General features: G+C 41.0%; 1 protein-coding gene across 9 annotated transcripts in view; it reads left to right on the forward strand.

The window, feature by feature from the left end:
• Window positions 1–12,864, forward strand: part of TEAD1 (TEA domain transcription factor 1) — a 159,427-nt gene that overhangs the window by 54,900 nt on the left and 91,663 nt on the right. For all 9 annotated transcript variants that reach the window (XM_072039446.1, XM_072039447.1, XM_027462254.3 and 6 more), the window contains exon 3: window positions 493–746. In XM_072039446.1, coding sequence (XP_071895547.1) covers window positions 599–746 — 148 coding nt within the window. In that variant the 5' untranslated portion in view covers window positions 493–598. The remainder of the gene's footprint in view (window positions 1–492; window positions 747–12,864) is intronic.

A 12,864-nucleotide genomic window follows, 5' to 3' on the forward strand; every position in this document is an offset into this window, starting at 1 on the left:
TGATAGTTTTTATTTTGGGTTTTAGGTTTAAGTTATTTTAGGCTCCGGTGGTCACTGTGATGTAAATGGTGGTACTTCCTTTCCAGCCAGTGGAAAGGAAACTGATTTACCCCTGGTTGAGGGTCTGGTTTGTTATTTTACAGATGCCAGTCTTACGCCAGATCAAATACGTTATGTGTTGTAGAGTTTTCCCCAGTATTAAGACCTATTTTGTCAATCTGTGAAATATAACCTGATGCTATGTGCCTTCATGTAATTGGATGTAGAAAATGTGTGGTAGAGTTCCTCTTCTGACAACCTTATCATTCTGCCTCTACTGATTTAGGTTAGAACTGTTGTTGTTAATATTTTACTTTTCCTGGGTGCTTCCAATGCTCGCGTTGTTCCCATTACTGCTCAGCTGCTGTTAACTTAGAGTCAGAAGTAACCAGAAATGTTTGCCTGAAGTTCCATGTCCTTAATGCCCTGTGGGCTTGTTTGTTTGTTTTGTAGGTTTATTTCCTTTACGACTCCAAGCTTAAGCTTGGAGACCCCAGCCATCACCATTGAGTCCAGCAGCTGGAGCGGCAGCGAGAGCCCTGCCGAAGATATTGAAAGAATGAGCGATTCTGCAGATAAACCTATTGACAATGATGCAGAAGGTGTCTGGAGCCCTGATATTGAACAGAGCTTTCAGGAGGCTCTAGCTATCTATCCACCATGTGGGAGGAGGAAAATCATCTTATCAGATGAAGGCAAAATGTATGGTAAGTGGTGCACATTTAGCCTTTGGAAATAATTGTCCCAGTGCGAGCTGTAAAGGACAGCTTGTTTTTCTACACAATTCCTGGCTCTGATTTTAGTAATTATGGAGTAAATCTTGAATAAATCTGTGAAGTTGAGGGAGCTCTGCTGGGCTGATGTGTTGCTCAGGATGGTCCCAACCAGTCCTTTCACTGCTGGCAGTTGGAAGCAATATTGATGCATAATTGTGTCCTTACTGAATGCTATAATTTGCCTAAAGGGGAATGTTTACAAGAAGCTTTTAAATGTGTCACTCCTTGAGCATAGAAAATACGTAAGCATTTTTCTTATTTTTGCAATACATGGTGCAGAAAGAGAAACGGGAAATGCAGTGGAAGGACCGCATGGCAGAACATACAATATTGAATTGGGAAGCTATAAAGTTCTTGTGTTCAAAAATCCTCTCAACAAAAGATGCAAGTTAGGGGGTGCTTTTGTGCCTTTCTTTTTCTTTGCTTTTTTTTTTTTTTTTTTCTTCTCTGTTTTCTCAGTGCAGACTGCTATAAATCAGATGACGTGCTGACAGCATTCCATAAATACATGCTCCATCGAGGGATGCTGACATCTGCTCACACTGTCCGGGCCTCTGTTGCTTCCGTCCCACTCATCCAAGCTCTCTTGCTCCCAAGGCGTGGTCGCTTTTTTTGTTTCCATTTTGCAAACTTTGCTTTGCGGCCTACGGAGCTGTTACTCCCACTCGTCGATCTGTGGGCGGCTGTGGGCAGGCAGTGGTGGCCATGCCTTTGGGAGACGCAGGGGAAGGCAGCCCTGCCGCCCTACCTGCTGGGGCTGTCCCCAGGCAGAAGAGGGGGTGGCCAGGCCAGAGCGCATCCCCGAGCAGATGGTGCTGCAGCTGCCACCAGCTGTGCCCCCGTGGCTCCTCCCCCCGAGGTCATGGAAACGGACACTGCTGCTGCTGGCGTTTTTTTTTTGCAGCTGCCAGGTGACCCCAGCGGCCACACGAAGTGTGGTGTCTGGAAAAACCGAGCTGTGGTGAAGCATCTCAGCAGCCCTTGGCAGAAAGTTGCTGGGCCCCGGTTTCCTGCCCGGGTGTTTGCTTGCTCTCTTTTTATCTCACTCTCTTTTTCTAGCCCCTCCCCACCCCATACAGGGGAATATAATTTCTCTTTTCCCCTTTTTTCTGCCTGTTTTGATTGCATCTTGTTGTTGTTATTACCCTTTGGAAAGGGGGAGATGATTTGCTTAATTAGAAGGTTGTGCTCTTTCTAGGAGGACATGAGCATGTCTGTCCAAACAAGTGTATTGTGTATTTATGCTTAAAAGCTCTACTTAGGCTGGAATAGCCTCATCAACCAAAATAAGGGTGGCTGCATTTTTTTGAAATCAGAATCCACAGCAATCACCCCTGAAATCTGATTTATACTGTTTAAAAGCATTCTTTGTGATATAGTATAAATTAAAGAAATTAACATACTTATCCACTCATTTTGACAATCGCTGATTTAATTCAATGGTGCTTTGATACTGAATGTTACCGTTTTTTAAATTATATGTACATAGAAAACATTCGTATACATTCATACACATTTGCGTATCTAGTTGCTGATTATTACTGCTAGCTAATGATACCATAAGCATATATGCATGTCATATGTATTAATGTTCATCCTAAAAAAAACTTTAAACCAGAAAAAGGATGTATGTGCATTATGCTGAAAACTTGACTTAAAGCGTTATCCTGATTGGGAAGAAAAAATGTGTTAGGAAGTGCAGGATACTACATTAGTAGAATTTACATCCTGACTTTGCAGTGGATGAACTCATGTTTTCATTCTTTAAGCTGAGTAACTGCCTTGTAGTGTTTGAGGATTTATTGAAACCATGCCATGTTTCTGAGGCCTTCATCATAGAGTCTTATGGCCCTGAGAGCATAATTGTTCTCCAAGGATTTTGAAATCATAACAGTGTAAGTGTTTTAGATTCTGTGTGGCATAATGAAAATAATTTAATGCCTTTTAGTGGCATACCAAGTTTATTTCACTTACAAGAGAGACATTGCAATATCTCTAAGCTTCCATAGTGTTGGGGATATTGTAATTCGTGAACCATGTGCGACAAAAGGTCAGGAGAGCACTGTTTCATTTTCTGACTGAAATTACCTTTAGATATAGGCACTAGAACAAATACGATCTTTGTGGTGGCAAATATAATGATCACTCTGTGTGGATTAAGTTAAGCAATTGTAGTTTTTTTCTTTGGAGATGAGCAGAGATTTTGCTTGACGAAGTATTCTAAGTCTGCCTTTGATTTAATGAGAGCTTCACAACTTCCATGTAACCAGAAGCCGGAGTTTCTTCACTGTTCTCTGCGGTGGTCTGAAATGGCCCTTGAAAGTGAGCTTTCTGAAGGGGGCTGTGCACTGGGCACAGAGGGACTGCGGGGCCCCTGCCTGCCATGCCGCCGGGGCTGTCGCAGCATGGCTCATGCTGGCACAGCCACCCTGGCAGCGCCGAGGGACTGCCATGACCTCTCCTGGCAGCCCAGATCGCTTCAGCTGTTCCACTACAGCTGTGATCTTGGACTGGGAAGGGGAGGGGAGGGTGTTTCCCTCTCCCCTTGCCTTCCTAAAAAGTAATTTACGGCACCAGATGGGGATGAGAACCTGAAGACTTTCTTTAAATCCTACTCCCACAGAGGGGTGTTTTGGGGCCCTGTGGCTGGGGAGGAAGGAGGGGGATGCCGTGGTGCTTTGTGGCCCTGGGCCATCCTTGGTCATAAGGACTGTCATGACCTGCGTGAGGCTGTGAGCATTTCAGCCTGCCACCAGTCCTGGATTATGGCTCCTTGAAGAAGGCCACAGAAAACAAAGTAAAAACTTAATAAAACTCTTGTTTTTGAATTTATAGGAAATGACTGGGTAAGAAGCAAAGACACTTGTTTTGGTTCAGAGGGGGCAAATTCCAAGAACCCTAGTTTGGAAATTCTTGAGAGAAAGGGAGTGCACACTAAGGCCAAGGGACAAGTGATACGGTTTCTGCAGGAAAGTGCTGAATGTCATTCCTCTTCCCCCTGCTGTGTGCGTATGCTCATGCACTCAAGATGATCTTACAGTTTTGGCTTTGCTACTAACTTCTATGGTATTGACTAGCAAATGGGGAGTGTGGAAGGGGGGAAGGTGAGGGAGGAGTAAATATCAAATCTTTGAGTAGAGTGGCAGGGTAAAGGAACACATCCATAACTTGAAGCTCTCCCTCTGTGGAAGTAGTTGAGCAAAGCCCATGGAAGAGAGACTCGGCTAGACCCATTTTCCTTTGTCTTCCAAGGTATTGGTAAGAATTTCTTTCATCTGTACAGCATCAAGTGAAGAACTGATAAATAGTAAATATCAGCCACTAGTTTGAGGTGGGACACCCTATCATTTATTTCCCTTTAAGAGATTAATTCAAATGAATTTCTGTGCCCCTGCATCTCCAGTACATAGTAAACACTAGCCCATTAGAGGGCATTGGCTGTCCTGCATTTGTACTTTGTTCAGATTGTTGGTCTTTCACTGCTGACAGTTTAGTTACTCTTAGCAATTCCTGTGAACTCACTTATTGGCAGGATATCTGCCTGTGCTTGTCTTTGCTCCTGGGAGAGTGTTTTGGAAAAGATTAGAAGAATGAAAGCTGCTGTGAAATGCAGCCCTACTTTTATTCCTGGTGTAACACTGAAGTCACTGGAGTTACCACGGGAATGGATTTGGCCCTGTGTGTATGTTTTTGTCTTTTTTGAAATTTAGCTACACTGAGATGCAGCTTTAGTGCAGCTCCAGGGACAATACCACAGCAACATAAATTTCTGCAAGTATAATAATGCTTACAGATGTGTTACCACCAGCATTGCTAACACAGCCTTAAGGTAGCAAAGGTGGCTTTTGCCTGTAAGACTTAAAAAATAATTTGATCTTAATTTCCGCAACATGTGATCAGCTCTTAAATTGCAAATGAAATTAGTCATCGTGATTTACTTTGGAGGTATTCATCTGTACATCAAAACTACAAAAGAGTGCGTTAATGAGTACTTACGAAGGACATTTTTGGTTGCTTTACAAAGAGGACTAACTACGATTTAATGTGAGAAGGTGCATAGCAGCCTTTCAGAACTGTTGTATACATTTATTAGGTCATGCATAAACCTCTTGGCCTTGACCATGATAGTAAAGGAAAAATGATACTTCCATAAAAATTTCTGTTCAGATGATAGGATTTTTGTACAGTGAGTAGTAAGAGCCTTCATTTCCAAAGCACCTTTCTCTAGGCTTATGTGATTCTGTAGGTAACTGCTATCACTAGGTGTCTTTCTGGATTTCTGTAAGGAAATTGTGAGCTAACTAGCTTTATGCAGGATACAGTAAATTGCTGTAACTTATTTTTACCATTGTTTTTAATTTTAAAAGTTCCATGCAAGTTACTGCCTCCATAAAGGCATCAGTACCTTATAAAGTTTCCACAGTATTAAATATATTTGAATGTGAATAAGGTATTTGGAGTGATGAAATACCAGATGTGAAGTATCAGGTTGCATGTTTATTCATCTGTTATTGCAATCATTTTACAAAGATATGTTCTTTTTTTTCTTCTTTTTTTTGTGTCTCACAGCAACATACACAAAATGCACTGGAGATTAGACTTGTATTATGAAAGTTACTGTTTGGGTTTCTTAGATTGTAAACAAGTCTGTCTAGAAACGTTCTTGCAGTCCTGTGATTGCACACTGCATTACGTCAGGGCACAATGCATGCATGAAGGTGGTTGCAAGCATGTGCAGAGCGCTTGGCAGTCAGTTAAAATTAAAGAAAATGAAGGCTCAAAGATACAGAGTCTGTTTGAAAAGTTACTACTTAAATTGCTCAGATTATGAACAATCAATCAACATTTTTGCCTATCAACATTTTTGAAATCCTGTAACATCCTTGCAACATCACGATGCAGTGCTTGCAAGAAGGCTGCCTGCTTTTGTGAGCTGAGCGTTAGGCTCTGCTGTCATTAGAAATGAAGAGTATGGGGCTTACTTGTTGTCCAGCATTTCTGGAATGTGCGAGATCAGGGTTTAATCTTTCCATGTGGGCTTTCAAGAGTAAATTGTCAACAATTTGGGATAAAGTGTTAGTCTTCACAAGATGGAGGTGGGGTTTCTTTCATTTGTTTTTGTTTTTTCTCCCTCCCCTCTGCCATAAGTTGCTGTCCTCAAGAGAAAATTTAAGTGGGATTGTAAGAGCTGCGCATGATAAGGGTATCAACTCCTACCTGGGGAGCAGGCAGAAGAGAGCAGTCTGTGGAAAGCACAGTGTCTGAAAGTGTGAGTGATGTTCGAGGTTAGCCATAGCACAGCAATGTAATAAGTACTCCCTTTGGCTGTGTTGGGTCAGGAGAATAATGTATTCCAAAGGAAAGTGTAAGTAATACTAACAAGTTTTGCTGAAAAATTTTGTACTAAAAAGAGCAGAATATCCTTTGGAAATGGTTTTTAGCGCTTTTTTTTTTTTTTTTTTTTTTTTTTGTCCTCTGTAACAAGTATCTTGTCTTTAGTCATCTTTATAAAGAAGGACTTGCAGAAAGTTGTTCATATCCTGCTCATGGGAAACAACATCAGGTAAACAGTTAGTTACCCTTGTTTAGAGGAGTTCGTAGCAGCATTCGTTCTTGCCTGGAACTAAGTGGAATCTACAAGGGTAGGTACAGATCAGGTATTTAACTACTTAACGGTTATTTAATGGCTATTCCTACTCAAATATCTGTACTAAATTGAATAAGAGGATGTTTTTCCTTTATGACATTGTTTCTTTAGTAAATCCCTTGTTTAGAAATTATGCATATTAGAATGAGAGCGCAGAAGTGATGCAACCTCCCTAGAACATCCAGGATATGTTTAGGAGATTGTCTAGTGTGATTTATACTAGTTCATTTTTCTTCCAACTCTGATTTCACAAGATGAACTTGTGATACTGTAATTGCAGAGGCACAGTTTTTAAGCCTTAAGGAACAGGCTTCTCTTCCACTAGGAGTTAGTTAAAACAGTCTTGATCAGGCTGTTGTAGTATGTTAGTTGGTTGTGCTGTACTTGAGAGTTTAAGAGTTGAAAATCCTGCATATAGGTAGCATAAAAGAAAATGTACTTATTTACTCAATCTGGTCCCTTGCAGAACGATGATCCCTCTTTAAAGCATGTCAGGGTGAACATCTTTTGGTTCAGGCAACGTAGAGACAACTTGACATAGACAAATAAGACCCACTCTCACTTAGGAGTTGTGATGGTCTGTCAGGTTTGCGCTCTTTTCCATGAGACCAGTATGAGATTACTGTAGAAGTGTCTCCGTTCTTACCAGCTTCAAATACCAGCTGAATTATCTCTTACAATCCTAGCAGGATCCCACTGATCCATATACCCAGCTTGAGGGTGTGTGGAAGGGGAGTTATATTTGTGTTAGGCATCACTATCCTGGGCATCATTATGGAAACAGGAGAGGAAAATGTATAAATTGTTATTTTATGGAGAGACTTGTACAATGCAGAGTGCAACTTATTTGGCCAGGAAGCAGAGAAAAACTGGTCAAAAACTGACCCCAGCACAACCACCACAGCAGCACCACCATGGTGGCTCACATCAGCATCCAAGAGCTGCTGGAACTGGAGACTCCTGGCCAGCTGTTCAAGCCAGGCAGATCTGGGGCCAGTGAGATGAGTGGTGAAAGCGAGGCATCCGAACCATGTTGAGAGGGAAACTTCATCCTAACATTCCTCTTCTCCCCTAGTAGATTTGCACAATGTGGATGTGATTACAAATAACAGGACAGGGAACAAGGGGCAGTGGCAGCACAAGGCCACTTACAGCATTTTTGGCTTTCTGGAGATGTGCAGTTTCCCAGAGAAATGGGCTGATATCCTGCCTCACACCTCACCTAGAGTGAGCTCAGGATAACTGTTGGAGAGTAAATGCAGTGGTTATGACATGAGTCTTACACAATTCCCAGAGGGCCATGCTATTCAAAATTAATATGTATTGTAACTGTGCCTTACAGGGGTTTCCTCACAGATGCACGCAGGATTTTTTTGTGATGCCCTTGAGAAGTTGTAGTCATACCATTATATGAATATTTTCCTATCCTACAGTTTAATGTGGGACACTTGGCCTGGAACATCAGAGAGAAACACCTCAGCATCTGGGCTTCCAGATGATTTCAGTCTGACCATATAGTTTAAAGAATTGGACACTAATGGATTAACAGTTTACAGACTTTCAGTGGAAGTAATGATTTAGCTAAAAGAAAAAGCTTTCTCTTAAGCTTTTTTGCTTTTGTTTTTGTTCTAGGCAGACTAAAATTTTTACATTGCATGATTAAGGACGTGTTTTTGAAAGCAAAAATAATACAAATTAGGGGAAGATGGAGAGAGATGAACATAAATGTGCTAATACCATGTCATGAATACTCTTTTAAATGTAGGGAAGTATCGTGGCTTCTTGAACCCATTGTACAAGGGACAACAGTGCATCCCAGATGCACGAGGAAATTGAAATACTGAGGGATCCTTGCACACCATGTTTGTTGCTGGGGACGTCAGTCAAATACCAGCACAATGTTACCTCAAATAAGCACTGTTAATAGAAACTGCGGTCAACATGTACATTTGCTAGTGTGAGAAGTCAGTGCTATTGCAACTGCTTAATTACAGCCTTCCTACAACAGCTATCTCCAACTAGGTCAAGCCTCTTGGGGATTTTCCTGGATATTGGCAGATTTTATGCTTTTATTGAGGTATTCTTTCTAGCTCATTCAAAAGTGAGAGAGAAATCCAGAGATCAGGCTGTCTTGCACCCATACAATCTGATAGAATTTAGGAACTTGCCACAGAGTTTTGTTAGCAAAAAAATTGGCCTACATTTGTAAGGGGGCACTAAGCTTGCTTGAGGTTACCCTGTGTATAAACCATCAAAACAGATCAGAATATCAAGCCAATTCTTTGATTGGTCGTCTTCCTCAGAAGAAATAAGATTGGGCTCAAGTGGGCAAAAGTGGAATTAGCTTGGGCCTAATGTTGGTTTGTTTGCAGGCAAAGGTTGCGAGCTTGATGCCTGGCAGTTTTGGGGAGAGCAGCACAGAATATATGCCTGTGGGTGTTAGGAAGCATATTCCAGCAATCTGTGTGGAAGTAAGTGATCTAGATTATACTGCATTTGCATTTCAAACTTATTTGCCTGAAGTTGCTTCACTTTTGCTTGCTTCTACCTTAATGTTAAGAGGTGTTTGGTTAGCATGAAAAAGGAAAGCATTGTTTAAATAGAAATTGTAGCTTAATTTGTGTTTTATGTCATATTAGCAATGCCAGTGGGTAGGGAGCACAGATGAAAAAAGCAACTTCTGCCACTTGTATTCAGCATCAGAGTTTTACCCCTAAACTAACAGGTAACTGTACCATCTTAGGTATCAAGAAAAATGAAATGTTAACCTGAGTGGTTCCGGTTCCATTTGGTTGGGGACAGCAGGCTTACTGTTATTTGTGGATATTGTTGACAGCTGTAGATAAGTAATAAAATAATTATCTGTAGGAAAAGTAGTCTTTGAATTATATTAACAGATGCCTTCATGTGATCTGGTGACTTCAAATTTTAATTCATAAAACAGGAATTGCATTTTCAATTGTTTAGTTCTTCCTTAGATTGTTGTCAAATCTTCTAGCACAATTACTTACGAAAGAAATGCTTACTGATAGGTATATACGTACATGCACACACATGCGTGAATAAGTGCGCGCGTGTGTGTATATATATCTTATTCCTCTTTCAGCAAATTAAAATGGATTTAAAAGACCTCAACAAGGGGATCTACACACAACAAACTGTCTAGTGCTTGGCTGGCACCCTTCCTTCTGTGCTTTGGTTACTGTATGCATCCCACTGGGTGAGCTGTCTGCAAAGAAATACTGTAATTCACATTCATAGTAGTTATTAAATAGGTATATATGTTGGTGTATGTTTAGATAAGTGAGGTATGTAAGCTTTTATTGTATGTTATATGTTTAGAGAGCATGACGTAATTTTAGCTAGAGGAGGTCTAATCACCAGAGGCTGTGAAAGTGCTGAGGAGAATTACCTTAAGGGACAGCGTACTGAGGAGCCACGTGCAGAATTTTCCATCTTGCGTGGCAGTGACAAAAGAGTACAGGGACTATGTGACAGGGTTGCCAGAGGAGTGTCATTAGCAGATGGGACAGCTCAGAAAACCCTTTGGCTTGGCCTTGTTGCCCCAAAGATGGTAGATCTGTTGCAGCCCCTGTTTGGTAGCAGCTGTGCTGAGTTCCTGCTGGCCTCTGCGGGCCTGGAACGTGCAGTGCTGGCATGGGGCTGTGGTGTGCGAGGTTAGCAAACGGGGAAACAGCAGGAAAGATGCATTAGAACTGGCAATACTGAGCAAAGATAAAAGTGAGGTAAAAATGCAATGAAAAGACCACTTATATTAAAATTATGAGACAGGAAGTTTTACAAGCTGCTTCTACCCCAGTAAAGAAAAGAAGTATAGAGAGATTAAATAACTTGTCCAATGTCATCAAGAGCTTTATAGCAGAGCTGGGAACTGAGCCCTCTCCCCACCAGTGCCATCTATGGTTTAATGCTGAAGGGGCCTCTTTCACAGTTTATCCAGTGATCCTTGGGGGGCTTAGGACAACTGTGGCAAAACCATGTTTCCTGTACCACATCCTGTGCACTAGGAGAGCAGGCTGCATCTTCTTAAAAGTACAATCTCTGCATAATTTGACCACAGGATGCCTTGCACCTCTAATAAGGGAGTTGGCTAAGTGCCATTTTATTATTATTAGGCATTTGTTTAATATAGTAGCTCCTTGAAACCAAACACAAAAAGATCCTTGTGGTGCTATATACGACATACAAATAACAGATATCTATGAAAGGTCTCACATCTATATGGAGAAGAGTGAGAAAGTGAATGGGAGCATGAGGCAGATCCATGAGATAATGTGGAATGTGTCCTATCCACAGAATGATATAGAAGCTGGTAAAAATAAGATGATTTAATTTGTTCATAACATCATTATTCAAGGAATAGAAAAGTATGTAGTTTATCCAGAGACATAATCTAAGAGGTTTTTACTCTGTGCCAAGCTAAAATTCTGCTATTTAATTACAGATTTAGAAAATATCTTGGGCTCAATTTCCTCCTCAGTTACACTGTTATAAATCTAATGGAGTTGTTAAAGATTTAAGGCAGTGTAACTGAAGGCAGAATTGGGACCCTTATGTTTAAAACTTAGTTAGCCACATAAGTAATAATTTCTGTTTTCTAGGCAAGAGTTTAAGAATCTTGCAGACCTCTGTTTCTGTAAAAGAAATATGAAGTACAGCAGCGTGGTTGAGTGATTAATGCTGGAAGGGATGTCTAGGGGCAAGCTGAATTGGCTGGTGTGGAAAATCCATGTGCAATTCTGATTTAGGATCTGTTTGCAGATGCCCCATAATTTAATATGTCAAAAAACCCAAAACCTTAGGCCTTCATGTAGCAAATTAATACATTGCTTGTTCAGTGTGCAGCAAGCTTTACTTAAGTAATAGCCTCATATGAGGTGTGAACTCATCCCATTCCCCTTAGTAGGGACTTAACTTCAAAATTGATTGTGACCCTTTAAATCCTAACAGTATCTAAATCATTTTTTAAAAATCTCTCTTTTGATTTTATATAAATTACATCTTTAATGACTTAAAAAGGAAAAATGTTGCCTTATATAGCTAGATCTTAAGAAATCTTGTGTTAGCACAGATGTATTTTATCCATTGGCTTTTCAACTTTAATGGAAGGGACTTTCTAATAAGCAACTGGCTCTTTATTGGTTTTCTCAGCTCTCACTTAGGAAAAGAGTTCAACATTTGAAGCCTCTGAAAAATGAGTTAGGGTATGTCTATATACTGTATGGAGGTGCCTGGTCTGCCTAAGCACAGCCTGCGCAGCTGTCGCAGTTGTACTGTGACCCGCAGCTGCTGGGCTGCCCCTTCCCAACAGTCTGTTGGTATTGAAAAAAAAACAACCAAATCCATACTTGGAAGTCACGAGTGTCAGGCATCAATGCATCAATCAGGACTGCATTAAACCCCAGTTCCTTGGGGCACCTGCTCCCTGGAGCCACTGCAGGGCAGAGGGTTGCCTTGCTGCCTCCTCCACCCAAGTGTCACCTCATGGGAGGCAGCAAAGGTGATGGGCTCAACCTCGCGTGGGGGCTGAGTGTGCTGGTGGTGTCTGTGTTCCCCTGCATCGAGGCAGGGAGAGCCCTGGCATGCCCACGAGAACCTTGGGTTCGCTTGGGGCTGCTGTGCACCTGGGCACTTTACTCAGAGGCACACAGCAACTCTGTAGGCTGGAGCGATGCTGGTCAGGGTTTTATGTCACTTGTGATAATTTTATTTTTTTTTCCACAGAGTACTGGAGGCCTACAATGAATTATAGAAATAATAAAGAGTCATAATACATAGCTATCCAGAAATATAAGCCTTTTAAAATAATGTAGACCAATACCTTATCGGAATAGCTGATTCTAATGTAAACACATTATTAAGGTCCGAGGCCTTACTTTAAGAAGGAATCGAAGAATTAATTTTTCTGAGCTTTCTGAGCATTGGAAGTAATAATTTTTAAGATGTAAGAGAGAATAATAGATTAGGTACATTATATTGTCTTAAAAGTGATTTTTCAATGGCATTTGTTTTTTAGCTGTGAAAGCTGTAACTCTGAATGATCATAAATCATTTCAATGTTTAATATAATCCTGGCTTGATGCAGTGATTAGTGATATGTGTGACTCCTCAGTATGAATCTTGTTTGTTTTTTAAATACTGGTAGGTCATTAATTACCTAAAAATTAGTTCAAATATAAGCGAATAAACCACCCTGTTGTCATTTCTTGAGGTATTTTGCAACCTAAGCAAAGGCTCAGGTATTCCAGATATGATAGATGTGCAGATTGCATAAGACGTTATGCATTGCTCGCTCTAAGATACAGAGTCCTGTCTGCCCTTAAACCCTTTGTTCTCTTGTCTGAATGCAGTTAATTAGCAACCGTCTCCATAGCAACTGCC

Source organism: Anas platyrhynchos, chromosome 5, assembly GCF_047663525.1.
Source record: "Anas platyrhynchos isolate ZD024472 breed Pekin duck chromosome 5, IASCAAS_PekinDuck_T2T, whole genome shotgun sequence".
NCBI classification, from domain to species: domain Eukaryota; kingdom Metazoa; phylum Chordata; class Aves; order Anseriformes; family Anatidae; genus Anas; species Anas platyrhynchos.